At 38.0% G+C, this 21,173-nt stretch overlaps 1 protein-coding gene across 1 annotated transcript; it reads left to right on the forward strand.

Annotated features, from left to right (window-relative positions):
• Nucleotides 1–2,260: 2,260 nt before the first annotated feature.
• GOLGA5 (golgin A5) lies at nucleotides 2,261–20,608 on the forward strand. Its single transcript, XM_055814679.1, has 13 exons — nucleotides 2,261–2,411; nucleotides 3,208–3,823; nucleotides 6,592–6,813; nucleotides 7,883–8,102; nucleotides 8,658–8,781; nucleotides 9,610–9,813; nucleotides 10,984–11,154; nucleotides 11,816–11,944; nucleotides 13,895–13,993; nucleotides 15,499–15,724; nucleotides 16,923–17,028; nucleotides 18,270–18,333; nucleotides 19,965–20,608. Exons 2-13 carry the CDS (start codon nucleotides 3,259–3,261, stop codon nucleotides 20,043–20,045), a joined length of 2,211 nt encoding a protein of 736 aa, XP_055670654.1. The 5' UTR covers nucleotides 2,261–2,411; nucleotides 3,208–3,258; the 3' UTR covers nucleotides 20,046–20,608.
• Nucleotides 20,609–21,173: the final 565 nt, after the last annotated feature.

Genomic DNA, 21,173 nt, shown 5'->3' on the forward strand with positions numbered 1-21,173 from the left:
AACACTCAGAATCACTTGTAAATTTTCCATTAAGGGTTTTTTTAAGACCAAACAAGTGGAATAAAACTAGACTTAATTTGTAATTAAGACAATCTCCTAAAACCCCCTCTTCTTTCTTATTGATTTACATGAAAATTTATTGTGCCATTACCTGTTGAAATCTGAACAGATGTCACCAGTAACACTTAAAAACAATCCTGCCACATACCACAAATGCCTTTAGCTGTAGTATGTTATGATTAATTTGAGTGGTCTAGATGAGCTTCCCATCCCACACCAGTGACATTGGTTGTTAGGGTTTTAAGTACTACATGAAGAGAAGATACCTTACATTTTTTTGGACTTCTGTAGTGTCCTGAATTCTTTTTTTCTTAATGTCTGAGAAGGTGATATATTCACATTAATTGAAATTATTATGTGCAGCTGAGTCACATGATGTAGAAGCTGAAAGTTGTAAATTCATTTGGTTTATTACTTCCAATGTGTTCCAACATTGAGCAATTGTGAAAGATCCATTCTTATTCTTTTACATGTGGCGTCAGCCATATTCCTGAAACTATCTCTTGCAAGCTTTGCCTTAGCTGACCTGTCAGATAACTGAGGTTGTGAGATAACCTTCCAACAAAAGTCCTGTTTTTCTTCCTCTTTCCTCACCATCATGTGCTTAATATGCAAAATAGATGTCTGGGGCTCCACTTCCCCTTTCAGCTTGAGAGTACAGTAACTTTCGAGACAGATGAAAAATATCACAGGAGAAATATTCTTTTCTTCTTACTCAACTGTAAAAACTGTTCTGAAATAAGCTAAAAGTTACTTGCTGTTTACTTCAACCCCATACACACAAAGCCATAGTAAAAGTCTCTTGTTTATCTGTCAGGAAAAACAGAATTCTTCCTTCCTCCTGAATGTTCCTTGTATATAATTAATGATAATAAATATTCCTAAGTATCATTCAACGTTGGACCAGAATTTTATTCCTTGTAGGATGTTACAAGTTTTCACTTCAAAAAGTAATTTTTAAAGTCTTTTTTTTTTCTTCTTTGAGGGGAGGAAAAACTTGCCCAACAGTGCATATCTATCCCAAAGGCTTGCTAAGCACATTCTTTATGCCAAGTCCCTTGGTTTGAGTGTGCACAAGTGCTCTTTTTCTGTCATGCAAACCTCCGAATCATGGGGCTTTGAAAAGGAAAATGGGCCACTTGAATTGGTTATCACAAAACGGCCTCAGAAAATCCTGCAAGATTTTGTGGTAGGGTAACTCAAGACTGAAAAATTTGGGGCTTTAGAGCTTAGATTCTTTCTGTACTAGTCTCAGGGTATTCTCTTATAAAGGAGTCCCTAAAGATGTGGGAAACCCTTGTGTGAACCTCAACTGTCTCTTCTAAGATAAGTGAACTTAATCTGAAAAAAACGTTAAGACAACCTTAGCATATTTGTCTGTTACCCAAGTAAGAGTCACCTTTACTTGCACAGCACCTTTCAGGTATTTTCAGCAGAAACAAGGTGATATTAGCAGTATGATACAGGACAAATGTATGGGAAGGATTGTTCCAACAGGGTAAGGATGGACCTGGACATTAAAGCTTGTGATAAAGTTTTGTGAATCCAGGTTAAAAGGACACCTTTGGGTATTTGTATTTGTTGTGCAGGGATGGAGTGGACGTTTAATATCTGGGGGTGGGTCCCATGTTCCTTGGTATGTTATAGTTGCCCTTGATCAGGCCGTTCCCTTCAGATCTTCACTGAGTGGTAAACAGAACATAAAATGCCCCATGTATTTTGTTCTAGTCAAAACGCCTATAATTTATTGGCAATATCAAGGCCAAGGTGTTTTTGGTTTTTTTTTCCTCCTAGGTGGCCTGTATAATGGTCTGCCATCCTGACTAGGGTTGCAGAGACACGGAGATGGGCCTTCCTGGCCTGGAGCAGGTCAAGGCCACCCTGAAGGGTTCAGCCGCCATTTTGGGGCTGAGTCAGTGAAACAGCTTCTGTCAGGTCAAGCTGCTGTTCAGCAGCCACCATACTTGAACCCCGTGTCAGGAAAGGTACTTCGCTGTTTTTAACAGCTACTGCACAGCCCTTCCCTGACCCCTCCCTCAGCGGGGCTGGAGCTCCTCCTGCCTTCGCAAGGCAGCAGTGTAGGCGAGGCGAAGGCGGGCGGTGCCCGGCGGGGCAGGCCACGCCTCTCGCTCCCGCGCAGCACTTCCCGCGCTCTGCCCACCTCGCTGGGCGGGGCTCGGCGCGCCGCGACACCGCACGCACGGGCCGGCGCCGCCTGCGCCTGCGCGCCCGCCACGTCTGCCGGAAGGTGGGGCCGCGCCGAGCCCGCCCGCGGCCTCGCGGGGACAGTCGCCGCCCGGCGCCCCCCTCACGGCTCCCCCCGGGCCGGGGGTCCCCCGCGCTGGGAGGAGGTGAGGCCGGGCTGTGCTGAAGCCTACGTCGCTCCCGAGGGCCGCCGGGTGGGGCGGGGGGCCGGGCCTGGCGAGGGCCGGAGGCAGGCGGCCGTGCTGGGGGGGGGGGCGCGGAGGGGGGCAGCGGCCACCCCAGGTGTCGCCCTCCAGCCCGGCCTCGCCTGCCTCTGCGTTTGTGGCTGTACTCGGCCAAGGGACCCTCCACAAGGCTGTCCTGGGCGGGGGGTGGGGGGCGAGCCCTTCCCGGGAGTCGGGCTAGAGGCCAGCGTGGCCTGTGTAGCCTCGCAGCCCTTAGGGCGAGTGTAGGCACGCACCTGCCTCCCCCCTCGCCCCGCTAATGTCACAAAAGGGACAGCAGGCCTCACAGTTTTCTGGGGAGAAGTTCCTCTGTCTGACTCAGATTATGAATCTACAGGCCAAACACTAAGGCGTTGTTGTTACCTGTTCCTGTGATAAGCATCTGGCTGCTTTTGACCTCCAGCTGCGTTAGTTTATTTCAGCTGGGAGTGAGTAGGCCTCATGTTCTGTTAGGGTGGCAGGCTGGATGCTCTGTAGCAGGTGCTGATACCAGAAACATGGTGGTCTAATGGCTCAGCCTTGGTTTTGACAGTTTTCCTCAGAAACTGATTTGGTTCATTTCCATCAGTTATCAAAACAGCCAAATACCAAGCAAGTAGGAGAAAAGTATTAAAATTATTACAGCACTAATAGATTAACACAGTAGTTGTTTAGGTAACCCATACATCTTGCCTCATCAACACCAGTCTGATTTGTAATCATTCTATGTCTTTTGCAGTGTGTGGTCCTGAAATTTTAATTTTATGGAGTTTATCAACAGACATCCATCATGTCGTGGCTTGCTGATCTTGCTGGAAAGGCAGAGGATCTACTCAACAGAGTTGATCAAGGAGCTGCATCAGCTCTGAGCAAGAAGGACACAGCAAGCAGTGCAATTTATGATAATAAGAATTTGAACTCTGCCAATGAATATTCTGAACTGCGCCAGCATACTGGAGAACTGAAATACCAGGCATCATCCAAAGCAGCCTACATCTCTTCGGCAGCTGATAATATTAAACAACAAAAGGCCACAATCCTAGAAGGAACAGCAAATGTTAAACCAACACGTAGGACATCTTCGGAGGTTGCTTCTCCAGTAGAAAGTGTTTCCACACCCAGAGCTGTCTCACATTTTGTGAGAAGAAAAAAGGCAGAACCTGATGATGAGTTGCTGTTTGATTTTCTCAACAGTTCAGAGAAAGAGCCTAATGGAAGGATGGACCCTAAAAAAGAGAAGAGCAAGGCACCTGTTCTTCAAAATCATTCTCGGACTTCAAGCATTAGTTCTGCGTCTACCAGTACACAGAGTGCAAAAACTACTGAAGATAATTCCATCAGGAGCCAAGGCAACGGTAGTTAAATAGTATTGAACGTAGAGATATTTAAAACCCAAGTATGTCTAGGGTAAGGCTAGGTAATGGATTTACTGTCACTTCATGAAACATTTAGTGCTAGTGGTATGTCAGATATGTGGAATACAGCAGAGTCTTTAACATTTTTTCATCTCTGGGATAATCTTAGATACTCTGCTAATTTGACAAGCTGCATAATTCATACCTAAAGCTTTTGTGTTCTCAGTCTACCTCATTGCTACTGTTCACCTTGACCTCCCTGAGCATGACCAAACCTTGCATCCGCCCCTGTACATCCCCACTTAGAAGCACAGGCGCTGCTGCATTTGTTTGATCACTCGGGGGCCCTTGCCTGTTGTTGCCACCTAGGAGAGTGAGTGACTTTCACCAGCTGGTAGGTGGTTTTGGCTGTTGCACAGTGCACCATGTGAGGTGATGTGGGGTTTTCTACGTTCCACCATTGGAGTAAGCTGTGAAACTTGCTTGTCCTGCGGAGTGGGAAGTTGGATGTGGATAGGCTTTTGCAGAGCTACAGACATGAGAGAGCTAGATAAAGCCTTCAGGTTTGCTAAAAGTAGTTCATTACTGCAAATGTGAAGAAAAAAAAAAAGTTCTAAATCCAGACACCTGAAAGAGCCTCCAGGCCAGATAAGTCAAAAGTTGGGAGTTATTCTCAGGTTAACATGAAGGACGGTGTGGCTGGGAAGCATCAGGAGCTTGTGTTCTCTATCAGACTGTTTGATCTATACTCACTGCTGTTGCTGTACTATTTTGCTGTTGTTCATTCTATAAAATGTAAGCCAATGGTTATCTTATTAATGATGTAGTTAGAATACTTTATTACTTATTCAGTACTTTGAGCATGTAAAGCATTGTAAATGCCAGTTTTTTACTTACTGCATTAAATATGCTGAAAAGTTTTAGGTTTAAAAAAGGGATCATTTCTAAAGATGGGAATGTTTTTGTAATTCTGGTTTTGTAACTTTTCAGTAAGGTTTACTACTACTGCTGCTAATTGAAATATGTTAGGCCTGACTATATGGCCTTGCTGATTGGTGCTCAAAGAACATGTTTTGCTCAGAGTGGCCTGTGAAGTTTTCTTCTGAGGGATTTTTGAGTGGAGTTTGCATTGCGGAGCTGCCAGATGAGGAAGCACACAGTTATAGCATGCTGGTTTCAAAGTTGATTGTATAGATGTATAGGTGTAATTTAAATGTTTTGTATAGCATTTAGCACAAAACTGATTAGCATTGTGCTTTGTACATTGCCATGGATATGATCTAATATGTGGTATAAATGGCTAATCTCTTGCTTCGTTAATTTCATTCACCTGTTGAGTTTTCCAGACAAAGGAATGAGGATAAATTGTCTGATAATTTGGAAATAGTGTAAATGAATCAAAAGGAAGAAGGTGACACTTCTTAGAACCATTAAAATAGGAAAGGGATTTGAGAAAATGTGGAGGAAATCTTGCTGTAGCTGCTGCTACTACTTTTTGGTGTGGTGGTGGTCAGAATTATCTGCCACAGCTCCTTGGGTCCCCGGTGGTAGGGGCTGTTGAAATGGTAACAAGGAAGGTGGTGCAGGTTGGTTGGTGATCACAGAGTGAAGTAAATAATGTTGCAACAGCTAATAATGTTGTGTGCAGTCTTGCTTGGAATTAATTGCAGTCTGTCCCCATGGATTTTCAGCAGTTACTCATCTGGGACGTATTAAATTCAGAAGTAGTATTTTTGGATTGCTTGTTTGTTTGCTCATTGCATGCTGTGTTATTTTACCTTAACACTGCTGCAAAGTTTCCAGCTATTTGCACACTGGAATCAAGGCTGTTACAGTGCATGTATCAATTTCACAGTATTAATTCAGGATGGTCTGTGTGTGCTTGTGCATGATGGGGAAAGGCTGTTGGTTCCGCCTTCCCTGCAAGGGACTGTTGTTCAGAATACTGGCAGGAGTTCCCTTAGTGTTCTCACTGAGAGAGAAAAATAAAAATCTGTCATTTGGTTTCCATAATTTAGAAGATTATAGTTTGTATTGGCAGAAAACTTTAACCACATCTACCTTATTTTTTTTTCATTAGAGAGAGGGAGATCATGCTTCTGCTTCAAATCACTGCCACTTGGTTTTTCATAGTAAAAGTACTTTTGAAAAATATTTTGAGAGAATTATTAATACAGAATTATTAGTAAGATGATGTTTTGACTGAAATTATTCTTAAAAGGCTAAAGATACTATAATGTGTGGCTCTGAGTTACATTTTAGGTTTTCTATGAAAACAACTTACATTTTTGTTGAACAACAATGAACAGATTTTTAAATTACATCCTTGCACTCAAAATCTTAACAGAAAGCCAGAATGATCTCATTTTAAAATTTCCTTTAGTTAATTGCTATGCATATTTAATCTCTTCTGTTACTGTCTCAGCTTCTGAGGACGTCTCTGGGCAGCACAGTCATAAAAAAGTATTAACGTTTTGAAATCCTAAAGTTGACATTAATGTAATAAGAAATAACTTCCATGTCTTATCTTGCAAGATTAACAAAAACATTGCATGATGCATGTATACTGTATAATAGTCCTATTTTTTGCAAGTCTGTTGGGAGAAGCACCTTCATATTCCATTTCAATATAAGCTATTTTGATGATTATGACTATTATGATGATGATTATTACACATTTAACCACTGATGCAGAACATGGAATTACTGTTTATATTAAAGCAACTTGGAGATACGTATATTGGTTCTAACTTGCATCTCTTTTACAGAAACTCCAGACAGTTCAGATTCTGGACTGGGAGCACAAGGGAATGGTGTGAAGGATTCATCACTAAGCACAGTAACTAATCCTAGCCTTTCCGCTAATGATGATTTCAAGTCACATGAGCTATCCAATCTTCGCCTGGAGAATCAGCTGCTGCGGAATGAAGTTCAATCTTTAAATCAAGAAATGGCTTCATTAATTCAGAGGTCCAAAGAAACACAAGAAGGTACTGTGGTTTGGAAACTCAGCTATAACATTACAAAAATGCTAGCGAACTAGAAAACAATGCTATTGCTGTGTTAGTGTTTTGTATTTACAATAAAATCTTTGTGGTTACATTTGCGTATATGAATTACCAAGCAAAATGGTTCTTCAGTTCAGAATAATGAGCTGGGAGAAACTAAAAGACTTGTTCAACTACAAAGAAAACACAAATGTTGATTAAAATGATGCGATCAAGTTAGTACCAAAACTCTGATCTGATTCAAATAGTGTTAGCAAATGTTACCAGCATTAAAATACTTTTTCTGCGTTTTAACAGCTATTGTGAAATACTTATTTGTAAATGAGTAATTTCCTTTAAATACTTTAAAATCTGACTGCTTTCTGGCTATAATCTCTGATGCCTAGAAACTGACAGTAAAAATAGAAAATTTGGTATTTTTGTATGATTTCACTGGCCTTTTCAAAGCCAAATGAAATGGCAAATATAAAAAATGTGAATATAAATTAAACACTTAAATGATAAAACTTTGAGCAAACCCCTACTGTTAGGCATACAACTGAGGGACTGCATTTTTTTCAAAGTAACCATATGAGCCAGAGAATTGTAATTTCCATTGAAGTTTAATATATGATGTTTGATTAAAAACAGACGCCTCTAAGTTTTCAGGCATCCTTTCAACACTGCTGTATTTTTCAACTGGTTTTAGCTTGAGCTTATTGTTGCATTTTGTTGAACTAGATACTTTATGCAAAGGTTTCCAAAAACTTTCTCGCACAGACTTATTTGACAGTAGGCCATTGCAAGGGGTGGAGGAGGTAAAATTTGTCATCAGCAGTGTGACACAGAATGAAATAGCTGGTTTGGGATCACCTGCAAGATTTCATGGGTCATGATCTGACAGCCAGTCTGGCATTTGTTACTTCTCAGTAGCTGGTAAAAGTTCAGTGTTTCTTCAGTTTGGTTGTATTTAATTTCTTTCTCTAAGAAATGTGATGGGTGTATTCTGAACATTTACAAGACCTTGCAATACCTACTTTTATTAACTTCAAAGAAAATTCTTATTTTGTAGAATTGAACAAATCCCGGGAAAGGGTTGAGAAGTGGAATGTTGACCATTCGAAGAGTGACAGGATGGTTAGAGAGCTTCGAGCTCGAGTTGATGATCTGACAGAAGCTGTTGGTGCCAAGGATTCACAGCTTGCTGTGCTGAAAGTACGGTTGCAAGAAGCTGATCAGCTCTTAAGTGCTCGGACAGAAGCTTTGGAAGCATTGCAGAGTGAAAAATCACGGTACTTCATAATTCTGCAAATAGTAATAAGTCTGAAAATTCAAGGTAGATGATTCAGTCTCTTTAAGAATGAAGTGAATAATGGGGAAAGGATTGTATCAGTATTTGAAATACAAGGATTAAAGTTTTCTCTGAGCCTGCTATATCATAGCTGGCAATGGGAACAGGGCAAATGAGCATTAGCTAGGGGCAATTGTCATCCGATTATTGAAATTCATTTTGTATAAAGTATTTGTTTGTATCGGAGGCCTGAAGCTGAAGATCTCAGGAAAAATGTTTTTGTCTTCAAAAATGCATTTGCTTTGCCGCAAATACGAAGACTTTTCTGACTTATCTCAGTGCTGGGGTATGAATCGTCAATTGGATACACCAATATATGTGTCAGGGAGGAGATGAGAGAGTCATTAACTCCAGGCCTCACACCTGTAATCAGCTGTATTCAGTAATTTACTGGATAAATTTTAAAAGCTGGTCTGAAAACCAGGTAGTCGTATTTCTACCTGAAAATCACACTTGATTTCTTCTTTTTCAATTAATGTGTGTATCGCTCTTTCAGGATAATACAAGACCATAGTGAAGGGAGCAGTTTGCAAAATCAAGCCCTTCAAACTCTTCAAGAGAGGCTGCGTGATGCAGACTCGGCACTCAAGCGAGAGCAAGAAAGTTACAAACAAATGCAGGTTAGATATGAAGAGTAAGGAACAGTTTCAGACTATTAAGATCAAATCTGTGAGGTTTCAGTGGTGCTCTCTTGACTTCAGTCTCTGTTCAGGATACTAAGTGCTTGGAAGAATGGGCTGTCTGCTGCGCTAAGTATCCTTGTGATGCTAGTTTACTCTTATATGTTATATTTTGAAAGCTTTGTGATTAAAAGTTTTTGAGGAATGATGCTGACATTGTTTACTGCTTTTTCATGTTAACTTTAATGTTAAAACAAGTTTTAAAACTAAATCAGTAATCAATTTAATCTTCCATGCTATGTTGTTCCGCAACAAATTCTTACACAATATTGATACGTGAGCTTAAGCATGTTAAGCAGGACAGTCACTTCTCTGGTAAAGATGTGAGTACGTTATTGCTAGAGACTGGTTTCCACACTTAGCTTGATCTTTGTTACAGATAATAGCATCTTTAAAAATATTTAACAGCATCTTATTTTGGTGTTTATTTTTTGTTTAAATATGTCAAAATATGACAGACTACATTTGATAATATTTTTTGAGTGGAAAGCTTGCTTTTTGTTTACCAAATAAATGTGAAAAATAGGATGATGGCTATGCCCTCACTATTTCTGGTGAGGGAAGAAAATGCCTATGTTTACTGAGATTATTTAGCCCTTTCTTAAGCAAGCAGAATTTCTTTCCACATAGCACTAATGCGTCTTTAGGTTGGAGGTGGTAGATAATGAGGTGTTGTGACACGTAGTTGCTTTTAAACTTTCTTTTTCCCTTTCTAGGTTAAAGTTGAGACTGTTTAAACACAACATATTGTTTCTTTATTGCTAATAGAATGAGTTTGCAGCTCGTCTAAGTAAAACAGAAGCAGAACGTCAGAACCTGGCAGAAGGGATAACTGCAGCAGAAAGAAAGTATTTAGATGAAAAGAGGCGAGCTGATGAGCTTCAGCAACAAGTCAAAGTAACTAAAACCCACCTAGAATCTGCAAAACAAGAACTGACAGACTATAAACAGAAAGCTACTCGCATACTCCAAGTAAGCATTTCTGTAAAGTATTTGAAGCATAACACCTTAAAAAGTGTACAGATCAAACTGGATTAATCTAATATGTGGATTTTTTTTTAACATGACCTGTAATATATTTTGGGGCCTATCTATAATGATACCTATATGAAACAGCTGCTAGTGTGCATTTTGCAAATTTAAGTTTACAGATAGAGTTAAGTAATTTAAATGGAAGTTCAGGTCCTGAACTTAAAGAAAAATCCAAGTGAACCGTTGCACTTAGTATGCCACATCTGTCAGTGTGTTCCATATTCACGAGTCCAGTCTTAGGCAGATAGATACACAGAGGTAATCTACACTTTGTTCCACACCCAGTGTTCTTGAGTCAAGAATATTGCTCTGTTCTGCTTGAGGCTGAAGCATAGCATATAATGGATACTTACGTGTAAACCAAAGAAAGTGCATATTCTGAAAGGTTGCGTGTGATCAACATATAAACACGGGCAATATCAGGTATTTTGTGCAGAGTTATATACTACTAAGTTGTCAAAGATACCAAGTCCAAACTTAGTCAGTGTGAGTCTTGTTTATAAGAGGCAGAAAAATGCTGAAGCAAAAGGTCTCTGTTTAGAATAATTAATTTAGTCTGATATCCAACGACAGATTTTAAATCATCTTGATAAATACAAAAAGCATGAGATCAGAAGTCAATGTTGAACTCTGAATGCAAGAGTCAAGGTTGACTGAATTAAATGGTTTATCCTCTTTCCCAGAAGAGTTACTGCTGTATTTGGTTCTTATTTGGCTTTGTTGGCAGGAGAAGGGATGGACTGAGAGAGGGTCAGTTTTGTCTTTAGTGTCCATCTTCTCTCTTGTGGTAGCTGGAAAGCCAAAACTTTTATCCATGACATGTTTAACATTCCAGGCACTTCTAAAGAGAAGAGCTGTGCTCATCCTCAGATAACACAGGCTTTTAGTAAATGCAGTCTCATGGCATACCAGAAGTCAGAAAAATTATCAGTAGGGAAGCATTTTCATTTTCAGATTTGTAAGGTCGTTGTTAACTTGGCTAAAATAAAGATAAAGCAGTTCTTTTACCACATGTCTACATTTGAATTTCAGAGCAAAGTCGTTTTGGCATATTCTAGTTGAGTGCTTGTTAAATACTGCTATAAATAATATATTGATTTATTATTTCAGTCTAAAGAAAAGTTGATAAACAGCCTAAAAGAAGGTTCTGGTATTGAAGGCCTGGATAGCAATACTACAAGCACAATGGAACTAGAAGAACTGAGACATGAGCGAGACACTCAGAGAGAAGAAATACAGAAACTGATGGGGCAAATACAACAGATGAGAACAGAGCTGCAGGTAGCTATGATTACGTGTGCATGTATTTGTAGTTAACCATGCACAAAGGACTGGTTTCTTGTATACTTTAGGGACGTTGTTTCTAATGTTTATTTGACCTAGTATTAAAATAAGCCAACTTTTGCTCAAGGTGAGACAAATGCTTGTTGATACCCAGTTTCTTTCCGTGTTCTCTCCTACCACTTCAGCTCATTGTGGGAGGAGTACTCTAGGTAGCACTGCTGTCTTTGCCTACTACTGTGTGCTCCTTCTGAGGGAAGCATTTCTCTCCAAACAAGCATGGTGTTTTCTGTAGAGATCATCTGTATCTTTTCCTGCAAGGGCTACTAATCCTTGAAGCAACTGTAATCCAGGATATCTGCTGGCATAATTGGCTCAACCCAGCAGTTGCACGCAAGGCTACTTTACACAGTTTTAGCATCTAGACAGTAGAAGGGAAGAAGTGGAGGCTTTTAATGTTCACAAAATGAATTTATTTTATTACTGTATTAGTAAAAATATTCTGTATAGAATGACCAAATGCTGTTTATTCAATACACTCTCACCTTCGTTTTTCTTTGAAGCAGTATTGCAGATACAGCTTTTTTTGTTGTTCTTATCTATGACGGATAGCAGTATTGTTTGAATGTTAGTAAAATGGTAACATTTCTGTTTATTTCAGGATATGGAAACTCAGCAGGTAAGTGAAGCTGAGTCAGTAAGAGAGCAGCTTCAAGACCTACAAGAGCAGATAGCAGCACATAAAATGGCCAAGCAAGAGACAGAAGCTGAACTAGAACGGCAAAAACAGGTAAGGAATTCTTGAAAGCTGATTGACCTTATTTTAGACTTCATGTGGTGTCATCAGTAAAACGCTGGGCTTAATAAAGGAGTAGCTCATACAGTATTTGGCTTATTTTTTGTCTAGTATTCCAAAGAAGTTTTTGGGGACTTTAATGTCACTAGGCCAAACAAAGCTCAACTGGTACTAAGCAATGGATAGGGTCTTCTGGATACTCCTGATAAACAGAGATCTTGCTGATGTATTAAAGAATAAACATAACCCTAGGGAATGCACAAAATTGATTGTGATTTTTGAATTTTATTCAGCAGGGGAACAATCAAACTATAGTGATATAGTAACGTTTGTAACTTATTTATATCAAGAGACTCTGATACTAAAAATGGTTACTGTGGAACTTCCTGTGCTCTTATTTCTACATAAAATTTAGCTCATAAAACAATGTTACTGTAATACCAATTCATAGCTATATTGTAGATCTACTTGTTACTCATTCCTGAATCTAAACGTTGTTACTACCAAACTGCTTTGAGGCAAATTGCTAGATAAAATTATGTTAATGAATTTTGTCAGGTTGTGTCATTTTTTGAACACACACACCCCCCCCTTGATTTAAGCAGTTTTATGCTGAAAAGAGGGGGAAGAAAAAGGTAAACTGATTTCATGTGAACAAACGGATTATTCACTAGGAATCAGACGAATGCTTTGCACCCTATTAAAAAATGTCTCTGTAGGAGAAAGCTCATGTTAAAGAGACTTAATAATGAGGAAAGCAGGATACACTGTACCTGCTAGGAACAGTTTATCGTAGGATTATCTGTCCTTCCAGAAATTACATTTTAATGAGATGCTAGCAGCTTGAACTAATTAAAAGGCAGAAGTCGAGGTCTGCTCTTGATGGATAGCTGATGTTTATTATATCAAAGCAGATGGTAGGTTGTATTGTGTTACTCCTGCCCTTCTGAGGGTGTATTTTAACTCAGTACTACATATAGAAAAAGTGAGGTGAACTATATTTAAAAAAAAGGTATTATCAGTTATTACAGAAACTGAAATATTCCATTTGATGGCATAAGTTTATATGTACTTTTTAAAATAATTGTGTGCATTGATTATTAAAAAATTATGGTCTGATCTGTCTGGGAATTCCTTTGAACTATTTCCATAAGGTTTCTGAGACTGAAGATGGAAAATAAGTAGAGATGTTATTTCTTGTACATCTGATGGTTTGAAAAGAGAATAGGAATATCTGTTTTCTGTAGCAACTGACAGCTGGAGTGATACAGTGATTTGAAGACTGTCTTAATTTAAAAAAGAAGCCTTGCAGTTCTTTTAAGTTGGAGTTAAGATAGCCACTAAATCATGGCAGTAACAAAACTTGTGGTTAGATTTGTTGTTCAGTAAGTTGTCCTTTACTAATAATCCTTCCCCTTTCACATCTGTTATGTTAGTTTATTCTGTACTTTTAAAGGAAGTTTTATGTTGTGCTGCATTAGGTAGCTGTGCCATGGGGTTTTAAAAACTTTTAAAAAACGGTATCTTGGATTGATGGGTTTATTTTAGGAATACAGATAACCCCCTCCCAAGTTATTTCCTAATTGCTCAAGTTACATTATTGGCATAATTTCAAGGAAGCAATATAATAAATAGTGAAAGGAAGATAAATCATGTCCCAATGAAATTGTGTAACTTAGTAAAATAGCCTGGATTAATATTTATATTAGGTCAGTCTCCACAAAAGAATTTAGTAGGTCTTTTACGTTGTGTCTTCATACTCAGCCATTCCTTTTTTTTTTTTTCCTCTCCCCATCCTAGCCAGACACTTAAATAAGATTAAATTTCAGTTTGTTTGATTGCAGCATATTGTTTTCTTGTGTTCTACTGTGAAACTCTAGGTAAGAGAATGTGTCTCAAAATACATGTATGTATAAAATCTTGTGATTGTGATAAATTTTATAGGAACTCCATTATACTGAAGAAGAATTGTATCGAACAAAGAATACTTTGCAAAGCAGAATAAAAGACAGAGAGGAAGAAATTCAGAAGCTCAGAAATCAGGTAGTGTGTGTGTATAGAAAATAACTTCATCACTTTCAGTTATGAAAACAGCAATGAGAACCATTAATTTGATTAAACTGTACAAAAGAAACATTAAGGCTCTACTAATGAGTTACAGTGAATTTATTTTCAATACAAAGTAGAGTTTTGAGGGAGTACAAGAGGGGAACCATGAAGCAGTAAATAACTGAATTTATAATTGCATGTGCTTTTTCTGATGAGATCCTTTTAACGGGACTTAAGAACATTAAGAACATGAATAATGTCCTACAGGCTCAGTGATCCGTCCAGCCCACTGTCTTATATTGGACAGTGTCAATGGGGCCGGCATGTGAGCCTGACCACTTTCTTCACTCCCTTGTACTTGCTCAGCATCAGCAGCTGATTTAGGGACATTAGTGTTTAAGTCCCTATCAAGTCCCACCAGTGTGCTTATGGACCTATTTTCTTTGAATCAGTCTAATCCCTTTTGGAACCTTCTGATAGGTGTCAGAGCCCCTGCAGTCTCCTTGGACAGCATAAAGGCATAGGCCTTGTTTTGTATAAATTATCTTAGCATAACAAAAAGTAGTGTGTCTGTAGAGAAATTGATAATCTAGAGCCAGCTGTGTAGTTATAGTGTCAGAGGGTTTGGAAATTGTGTTGTGATAGAAATTAGATGCGTGAACCAGGTCAGATGCACGTGGTCCTGAAGCCAGCATTACCAGAGGAATCGTCTGCCAACAGGCTCAGGAAATTTCTGGTTTTGATACCTCACTGCTTTTGATTCCTGATGATTCTGTTTTTTTATCATTGAAGCTACATCTTTGTGGTATGATGCTACAAGTGGCTATGGTCCAAGACTGTGCTGAATAGATGAGCTATTGAACATATGGCTAATTTAGAGGTTCCCATTTGCTTTAAATATTTTCTGCAAATTGAACGACATGATCCATGTCTTCATTTGCTGTCTTTGCAGTTTCTATTTGCTAGAACTATCATGTTTTCTGCCTCAGTGCTCCATAATTCTTCTGCAATGTATCCCACATTTTCACCATTTTTTTCATTCAAGCTTTCCTGTAGCATGGCATCAGATTCTCCCTGTTTGCACTGAGTTTTTCCTTCCTCATTTGTAAACATTTTACATGCTCATTTTGTGAAGTTGCAAGTACAATAGCCAAGCTCGGTTATCTAGCTGTTTTCATGCCTACCATTTAAACTCAGCTCTGAGATATAACATTGATTTTTGTGATCAAACTTGTGATTATACAGAAATGTTCATATAATTAGAGGTGCAAAACATGGGAATACATTTTTACATAGTTTGTTGTCATGTAAAATCTTGTTTTAGAAACTGTTAAAATAAAGTTTCTTCTTTTTAGTGTTCACTGGTGATCATTGTGATAATATTATCCCATAAAAATTCTGCCGTGGTGTAATTTGGATCCTTAAGTGCTTAGATTTTTAGTGTTTTGTAATACGTTAGTTGGTCAGACTGAAATTTTTTTCTTTGCTTTCTTTTTTAGCTCACAAATAAGGCTCTAAGTAGTAGTAGTCAGACAGAATTAGAAAATCGTCTTCATCAGCTGACAGAAACACTAATTCAGAAGCAAACCATGTTAGAGAGTCTGAGCACAGAGAAAAACTCACTTGTCTATCAACTGGAACGACTTGAGCAACAGCTGAAGGCTATCCAAGGCACTAGTACTAACGGACCTGCCATTAATATGGCAGGCATTGATGGTGCTGAAGGTAAATAAGGAAATTTAATATTGAAACTCTCTCCTTTCTGCAGTTCAGGCTTCTCTATTTCCTCATACCTTTTCTTGAAAGTCTTGAGTTTATAAGGAAAAAAAAAATGCTGAAAATACACAGCTTATGCCAGAGACCTTGTCAACAGCAGCCAGTATCATAAATAGTTTAGCGCCTTTTTGTGTGTAAATGACTTTAAGTAAACTTAATAAAGCCAATTTAATTCTTGATACTGTGGCACTATTGGAACAATCACATTGACAAATCCTGTGACAGTTGCAAATAAATCTGTCTGCTGGGGTTTAAACAATGTCAGAAGCAGGATATAAATATTCTCTTGTAAAATGGGTTTGGGAGGTGAGCAAGAATGGGGTACTTCATTTTGAGAGCTGATCAGAGCTCTGGTTGAAATCAGTTTCAACTATGCTTTCTGTTTTTCTTGAAAAGCAGCTTAAAATGTGGCTCTGCTGAGGTTGGTTTGTCTGTACTGCGTAGCAATCATCCTGTATCTCTAGGAGAACCTCAGCAGTTGATCCATGGTTTTAAGATGTTACTTTTCAAAGTTTGTAATTTTGTATATATGGTAAGTAACTTTAACAGCAGTGGACAATACTAAGAGGTGTAAAATCACAATCCAGATTTTAATTTTTCTGCTTATGAAAGACTTTCTAAAAAAAAAGCTGGAGAGCTAGCAGGCTTGAAACATTTCGGTTTGGCTTGTTTTTAAGTAACTTCAGTAACCTTAAGTTTAGTGGCACAAAGGTAACATCTGAGAATCTCTTTTAATGAAGTTGATACATAGTAAGAATGTTAATAAAGTAGAATTTTTATGAATCTATGTTAGTATTGGAAATGCTATCAAAGTTTTACTGCATGAGGAATAAAAGCAAATGGAGAAACTGAGAGTATCAAACCCATGATTTTATACACCTAAAAATAGAGTTGTTATTACATAATTGAATGTCAAGACATTCATCTAGTAAGCTCAAATTTTAAAATCATACTAAGCTGAACAAGTATCTGACTTGATTTCAAGTTTATCAAGAATTCTGCCCTCCAGACACACTCCTCTGCCCCCAGCAAAACGGCACTAACAAATCAGATTAATCACTATTTTTGTATTAGTTCTGTACATCTTTTTAATACAGTTATCTAATGAGACTAAGGAGGTTTTGTTGCTTTTTTTCCCTTCAAATAGGTGCCCGTATGCGTAATGTTCCTGTCCTGTTTAGTGACGTGGATACCAACATGGCAGGAATGTATGGGAGAGTTCGCAAAGCTGCCAGTAGTATAGATCAGTTTAGGTAAGTGTTCTAAGGGAACGGATTTTGTAGTTTGTGGAATCCTTTTGCAGGTTTCAAGTGGCACACCTTCTGTTTTGAATTGCTTTTGTGAAAGTAGAAGTAAAAAGTAACAAAGCTGAAGTACAGTATGAATTACCAAATACTGATGTAGTTCACTTGTGCTTTCCTATGATATTAATATCTTTGGTATTTTACAAATTATAGTCAGTTATTTAAACTAACACTCTTGTAGATTTTGATCCAAGAGAATCACTAAACTATGTACAATGAAACCTAACCTTTTTCGTTACCATCTTTACCTTTTTCACTCAGAGGTTTTGACTAACACTGTAAGAGTGTATTAGTGGGGGAATATCTTACATATTCTTTTAGTCCAGTTTAGGCATACTGATGAAATCAAGATTTTGGGTTCTGACCCAGTGTGGCTGTTTATCTTGAAAGACAATTTGTCTGAGGAATTGGTAAACAAAAATCATTCTGGATCCAGCACAGACTTGCTTTGATCCCTTTTCTGAGCAGTTAGGTTAATTGTCAATATTCACAACAAACATCTGCTCCAAAACTTGAATTAAATACCAATAGAGAAAAATTAGGTAATACTTTTTAATCCTTTGAAAGCAAGATAGTGTGATAGGAAGTCCTTTGTGCTTCTGTGGTACTTTAATTTCCTTGTGATGAATATCAGGATTTCCTTGTTTGGGACCTGTTATATGTGCTGTTTTAATACTAAACTTCATTTGGCAGTATCATACCCACTTCAGTACACGGATGGGTTTTTATAACTGACATTACTGAGCAACAGTGCATGCATGTAATGCAGTATACTTTGTAGTAGTGAACTTGGAAACCCCATGTTCTTTTTATCTAATGAAATTCAAGAACAGAAATGATCTATCGAGTGTTTTCAAAGGAATCCAAGGTTTTAGTGGCTTAAATCCTTTTGAAAGATTCATGGCAGCTCTTGAGGTAACAAAATACCTGTACAGCCCTTGAGTCTTAGCTCTTTCAAAAACTCTGAGCCTAGCATGTAACAGATAAAATTGGGAGAATATGTTTTATGGTCTGAATTCTGAATTTTCTGATTCCATTTAATGTCTTGAATACATGAAGTAAAATTCAAGTCAGAAACAGTCATGTGTATAACATCAGCTGATGTTTGTGAGTTTGTTGTGGTCTGAAATGAGAGGAACAGGAATTTATTGCTCAGTGTTAACTCGTGCATTTTGTTTTCTCTTGTGTAGCATTCGGCTGGGAATCTTTCTAAGGCGGTATCCAATAGCAAGAGTCTTTGTAATCATTTACATGGTGAGTAAGCTTGCTTCAAAGAAAGAAGTTTAATTTATGTAATAAGTCTTAAATTGCAAGATCTCTGATGTTCATAAGGCTATATAATTAACAATTCAATGTATTTTTTTGTAAAGCAGACTGAATAGCACTTCTCTAAGTGTTTTAGAGTCATGTTGCTTGTCAGTTTTCAGTTTTTCCCAGGAATCCTTAGTTATAGCAGTCTTGAAGACATTTATGTAACTACCATTTAAAAGACTGTAAAAGTAGGTTTTTAATAGTAAAATCTGGAATAATAGTGACCTGTTTGCCAGGGTTAATGCATCACACCTGTGTGCACTGCATTTAGGAAGATGACATCTCTTACAGGTTTTTTTAATATTTGTCACTTCACTTTTTGTTCAGTGTCTTAATAATAGCACTTCTCTAGTAGCTGAAAAAGTAGCAAGAAAAGTTTTTCCTGCTAGACTTAAACAAATAGTAGAAAGTTGCTCATCCATACCAGATGAGATTGTCAGACTGGCAATTGATAAAAGTGAAATTCTTCCCTTTCCCACTGGAGGGCAGATGTCTGTCGGTTGAAGTGACCTGTGGTAAGGCAGGTGCGCTGGCTACCCTGCTTGGAAGTATTCCACTAGTTGAGTCTTTGAAATGAAAAAAAAAACCATGTTGTTTGAGAAGCCATAATGATTCTTCTAAAGAGGGTTTTTGAGAACAGCTGTCACTATTTCAGGATATGAAGCAGGCACATGACGAATAAAGGAAACTACAATTTCCCCCTGCAATTGCTTCTTCCAGCCTATTAAGTACTAGAAGGAACAGGGCTGTTGAGTTTCTAACTTCTCTCTTTCCTCCTGTTCATCACTTAGACTTGCCAACACATGAATAAAATGCTTTGTACCAAAACACTGAAGATTTCTACTGCCTAAGCAGCTAGCTGAAGTGAAACACAATGATTGTTGCGTAGGAGCTGTACGTTGGGCAGCCAGTGGCAGTTACCCTTTTTCAGTTCAAACCTTGACCGACTATTGTAACTTGAATATATATATATATAATTTTTTTTTAAAATGGAAATGTGACTTATGTATTCTGTTGGTTATCTCCCTTGTTGCACCCCCAGCAACTTGTAATTGTATAGTTTCAGCCAATTTGAATGAGAAATAACATTCCTACAGAGTTCATAAGGATGCCTCAAGTCAGTAAGGAGAAGGAAAGCAGAACTTGGCAGGTTTACAGTCTGGTATCAGCCAGCTGGCACAGGAGTAGTGGCTTACCAGTCACTCAAGGCAGATCACATAATGTGCTGGCTGGGGGCTGGATGTCAGAGAAAACAGCTGGAGTTACTGAGGCATGGAGGAAAAGAGAAGCCAGAGGACATAAATCTGTAGGAAATCAGGCTGCTTTATTTTTGCCATTTGTATAAAGTCTTTAGTTTTCTACAAATGGCTTCTTCAGAATCTGACTTAACATTTCATTGTGCAAATAACAATCCTTTTTTCAGGAGTATCTGAATAATAGGAAAAACATTTAATTGGAATATTTCTACAAAACTAGGTTTTATTAGCTCTTACTAAGGGCTCTCATAGTTACTGCAGCTGTGAACAATGTTTATCAGTGCTGGTAAGTTAATTCTTTTCTTTTTCTGTTCCCAGGCATTGCTTCATCTCTGGGTCATGATTGTTCTACTTACCTACACCCCAGAAATGCACCATGACAGTCCCAGTGGCAGATAGACTGAGACAGGACCACATGCTGTGCTAATGTAATTGGGACTGGCAGTGTCTTTGGAATCATCAGTCCCGAAGTATCAGCAAACTTTTCCTCATGGTGTTTAGGAAGAATGAAAACCATCATGCCTCATTTATCACTACTTTTCAAATACATGTACAATGCTATGTAGCTTTTTCAGTTTACCTCAAAGAGCATCACTTTCCTGGAGAAATAAAGCTATTAAGCTATGGTTAGCTTTTACATTTTATGTAGACCTTCTGGTGATTAGAGTAAAAGATAAGGCACTTAGAGAGAAATGCAAAGATTTCTGAAATTACAGATATGTATAGTGCAAATTATTTTAGATCATAGTGGATGTGGACTATGGTCAGGTAATAAACTGTACTTAGCAATTTAAATAAACTTTATTCTTTCTGGTTTCTTTCAGTCTGCTTTTGCACTTCTGTTTTTAACTTTGTAAATAATAGGCTTTTCCTTAACATGTTAAACTGAAAAAAGGATGATGGATTGGTGCAATATCTTTTTGTAAATAAGTTTGAAAATAAAATATTATGCATTCTTCTTAGCTTTGTACTTGTAGTGCAATAGATGTATCTTCCCTACCAGCTGAATAGTGAGGCTGCCTATGTAAAGGCTGGTATTTTAGCTTTATTAGAGAAAGAGAAATGGTTTTGAGAAAGTCAGTTTAAACTCTTTAGAAATAAGGGTGTTTCTTTTTGCACTTGAAATTTATATATTTTGACCAAATTTTCTTATACCTCTCTCATTACTATGTGTCTTAATCAGATCTTATATTCACTGAAATATTTATTTTTAAAGCTTTGGGTACTTAAAGCTATTTCTATACAAAATCTACCAAAACGTGAAAAATTTCTCATGCCTAAACACTTAGCAAATACAATAAATATTTGGCTGTGCTTATTAGTGTATTAACCCATAATACCAAGCCTACTGTAATAGTTCCAATTGTTAAGACAGTGGTGTTCTGTAATTATGAATTATCAATACACAATAATACAAGGTCACTTTCTTTCCCTAAGAAATTTCTTGCGTGGTGCTTGAAGCTGAGTAACGAAATGATGACTACAAGCGATTTGTCACTCCTGCTCTTAAGGATGTGGTTCAGTTTT

The sequence above is a fragment of the Falco peregrinus genome, chromosome 1, assembly GCF_023634155.1.
Source record: "Falco peregrinus isolate bFalPer1 chromosome 1, bFalPer1.pri, whole genome shotgun sequence".
NCBI lineage: Eukaryota > Metazoa > Chordata > Aves > Falconiformes > Falconidae > Falco > Falco peregrinus.

Bases quoted from the DNA above. Each gene is read 5' to 3' on its own strand.
- GOLGA5 (XM_055814679.1), top strand. From the start codon at position 3,259: ATGTCGTGGCTTGCTGATCTTGCTGGAAAGGCAGAGGATCTACTCAAC. The intron at 11,945-13,894 runs GTAAGGAATTCT...TAAATTTTATAG, and splicing joins AACTAGAACGGCAAAAACAG to GAACTCCATTATACTGAAGA. The intron at 13,994-15,498 runs GTAGTGTGTGTG...TTTCTTTTTTAG, and splicing joins TTCAGAAGCTCAGAAATCAG to CTCACAAATAAGGCTCTAAG.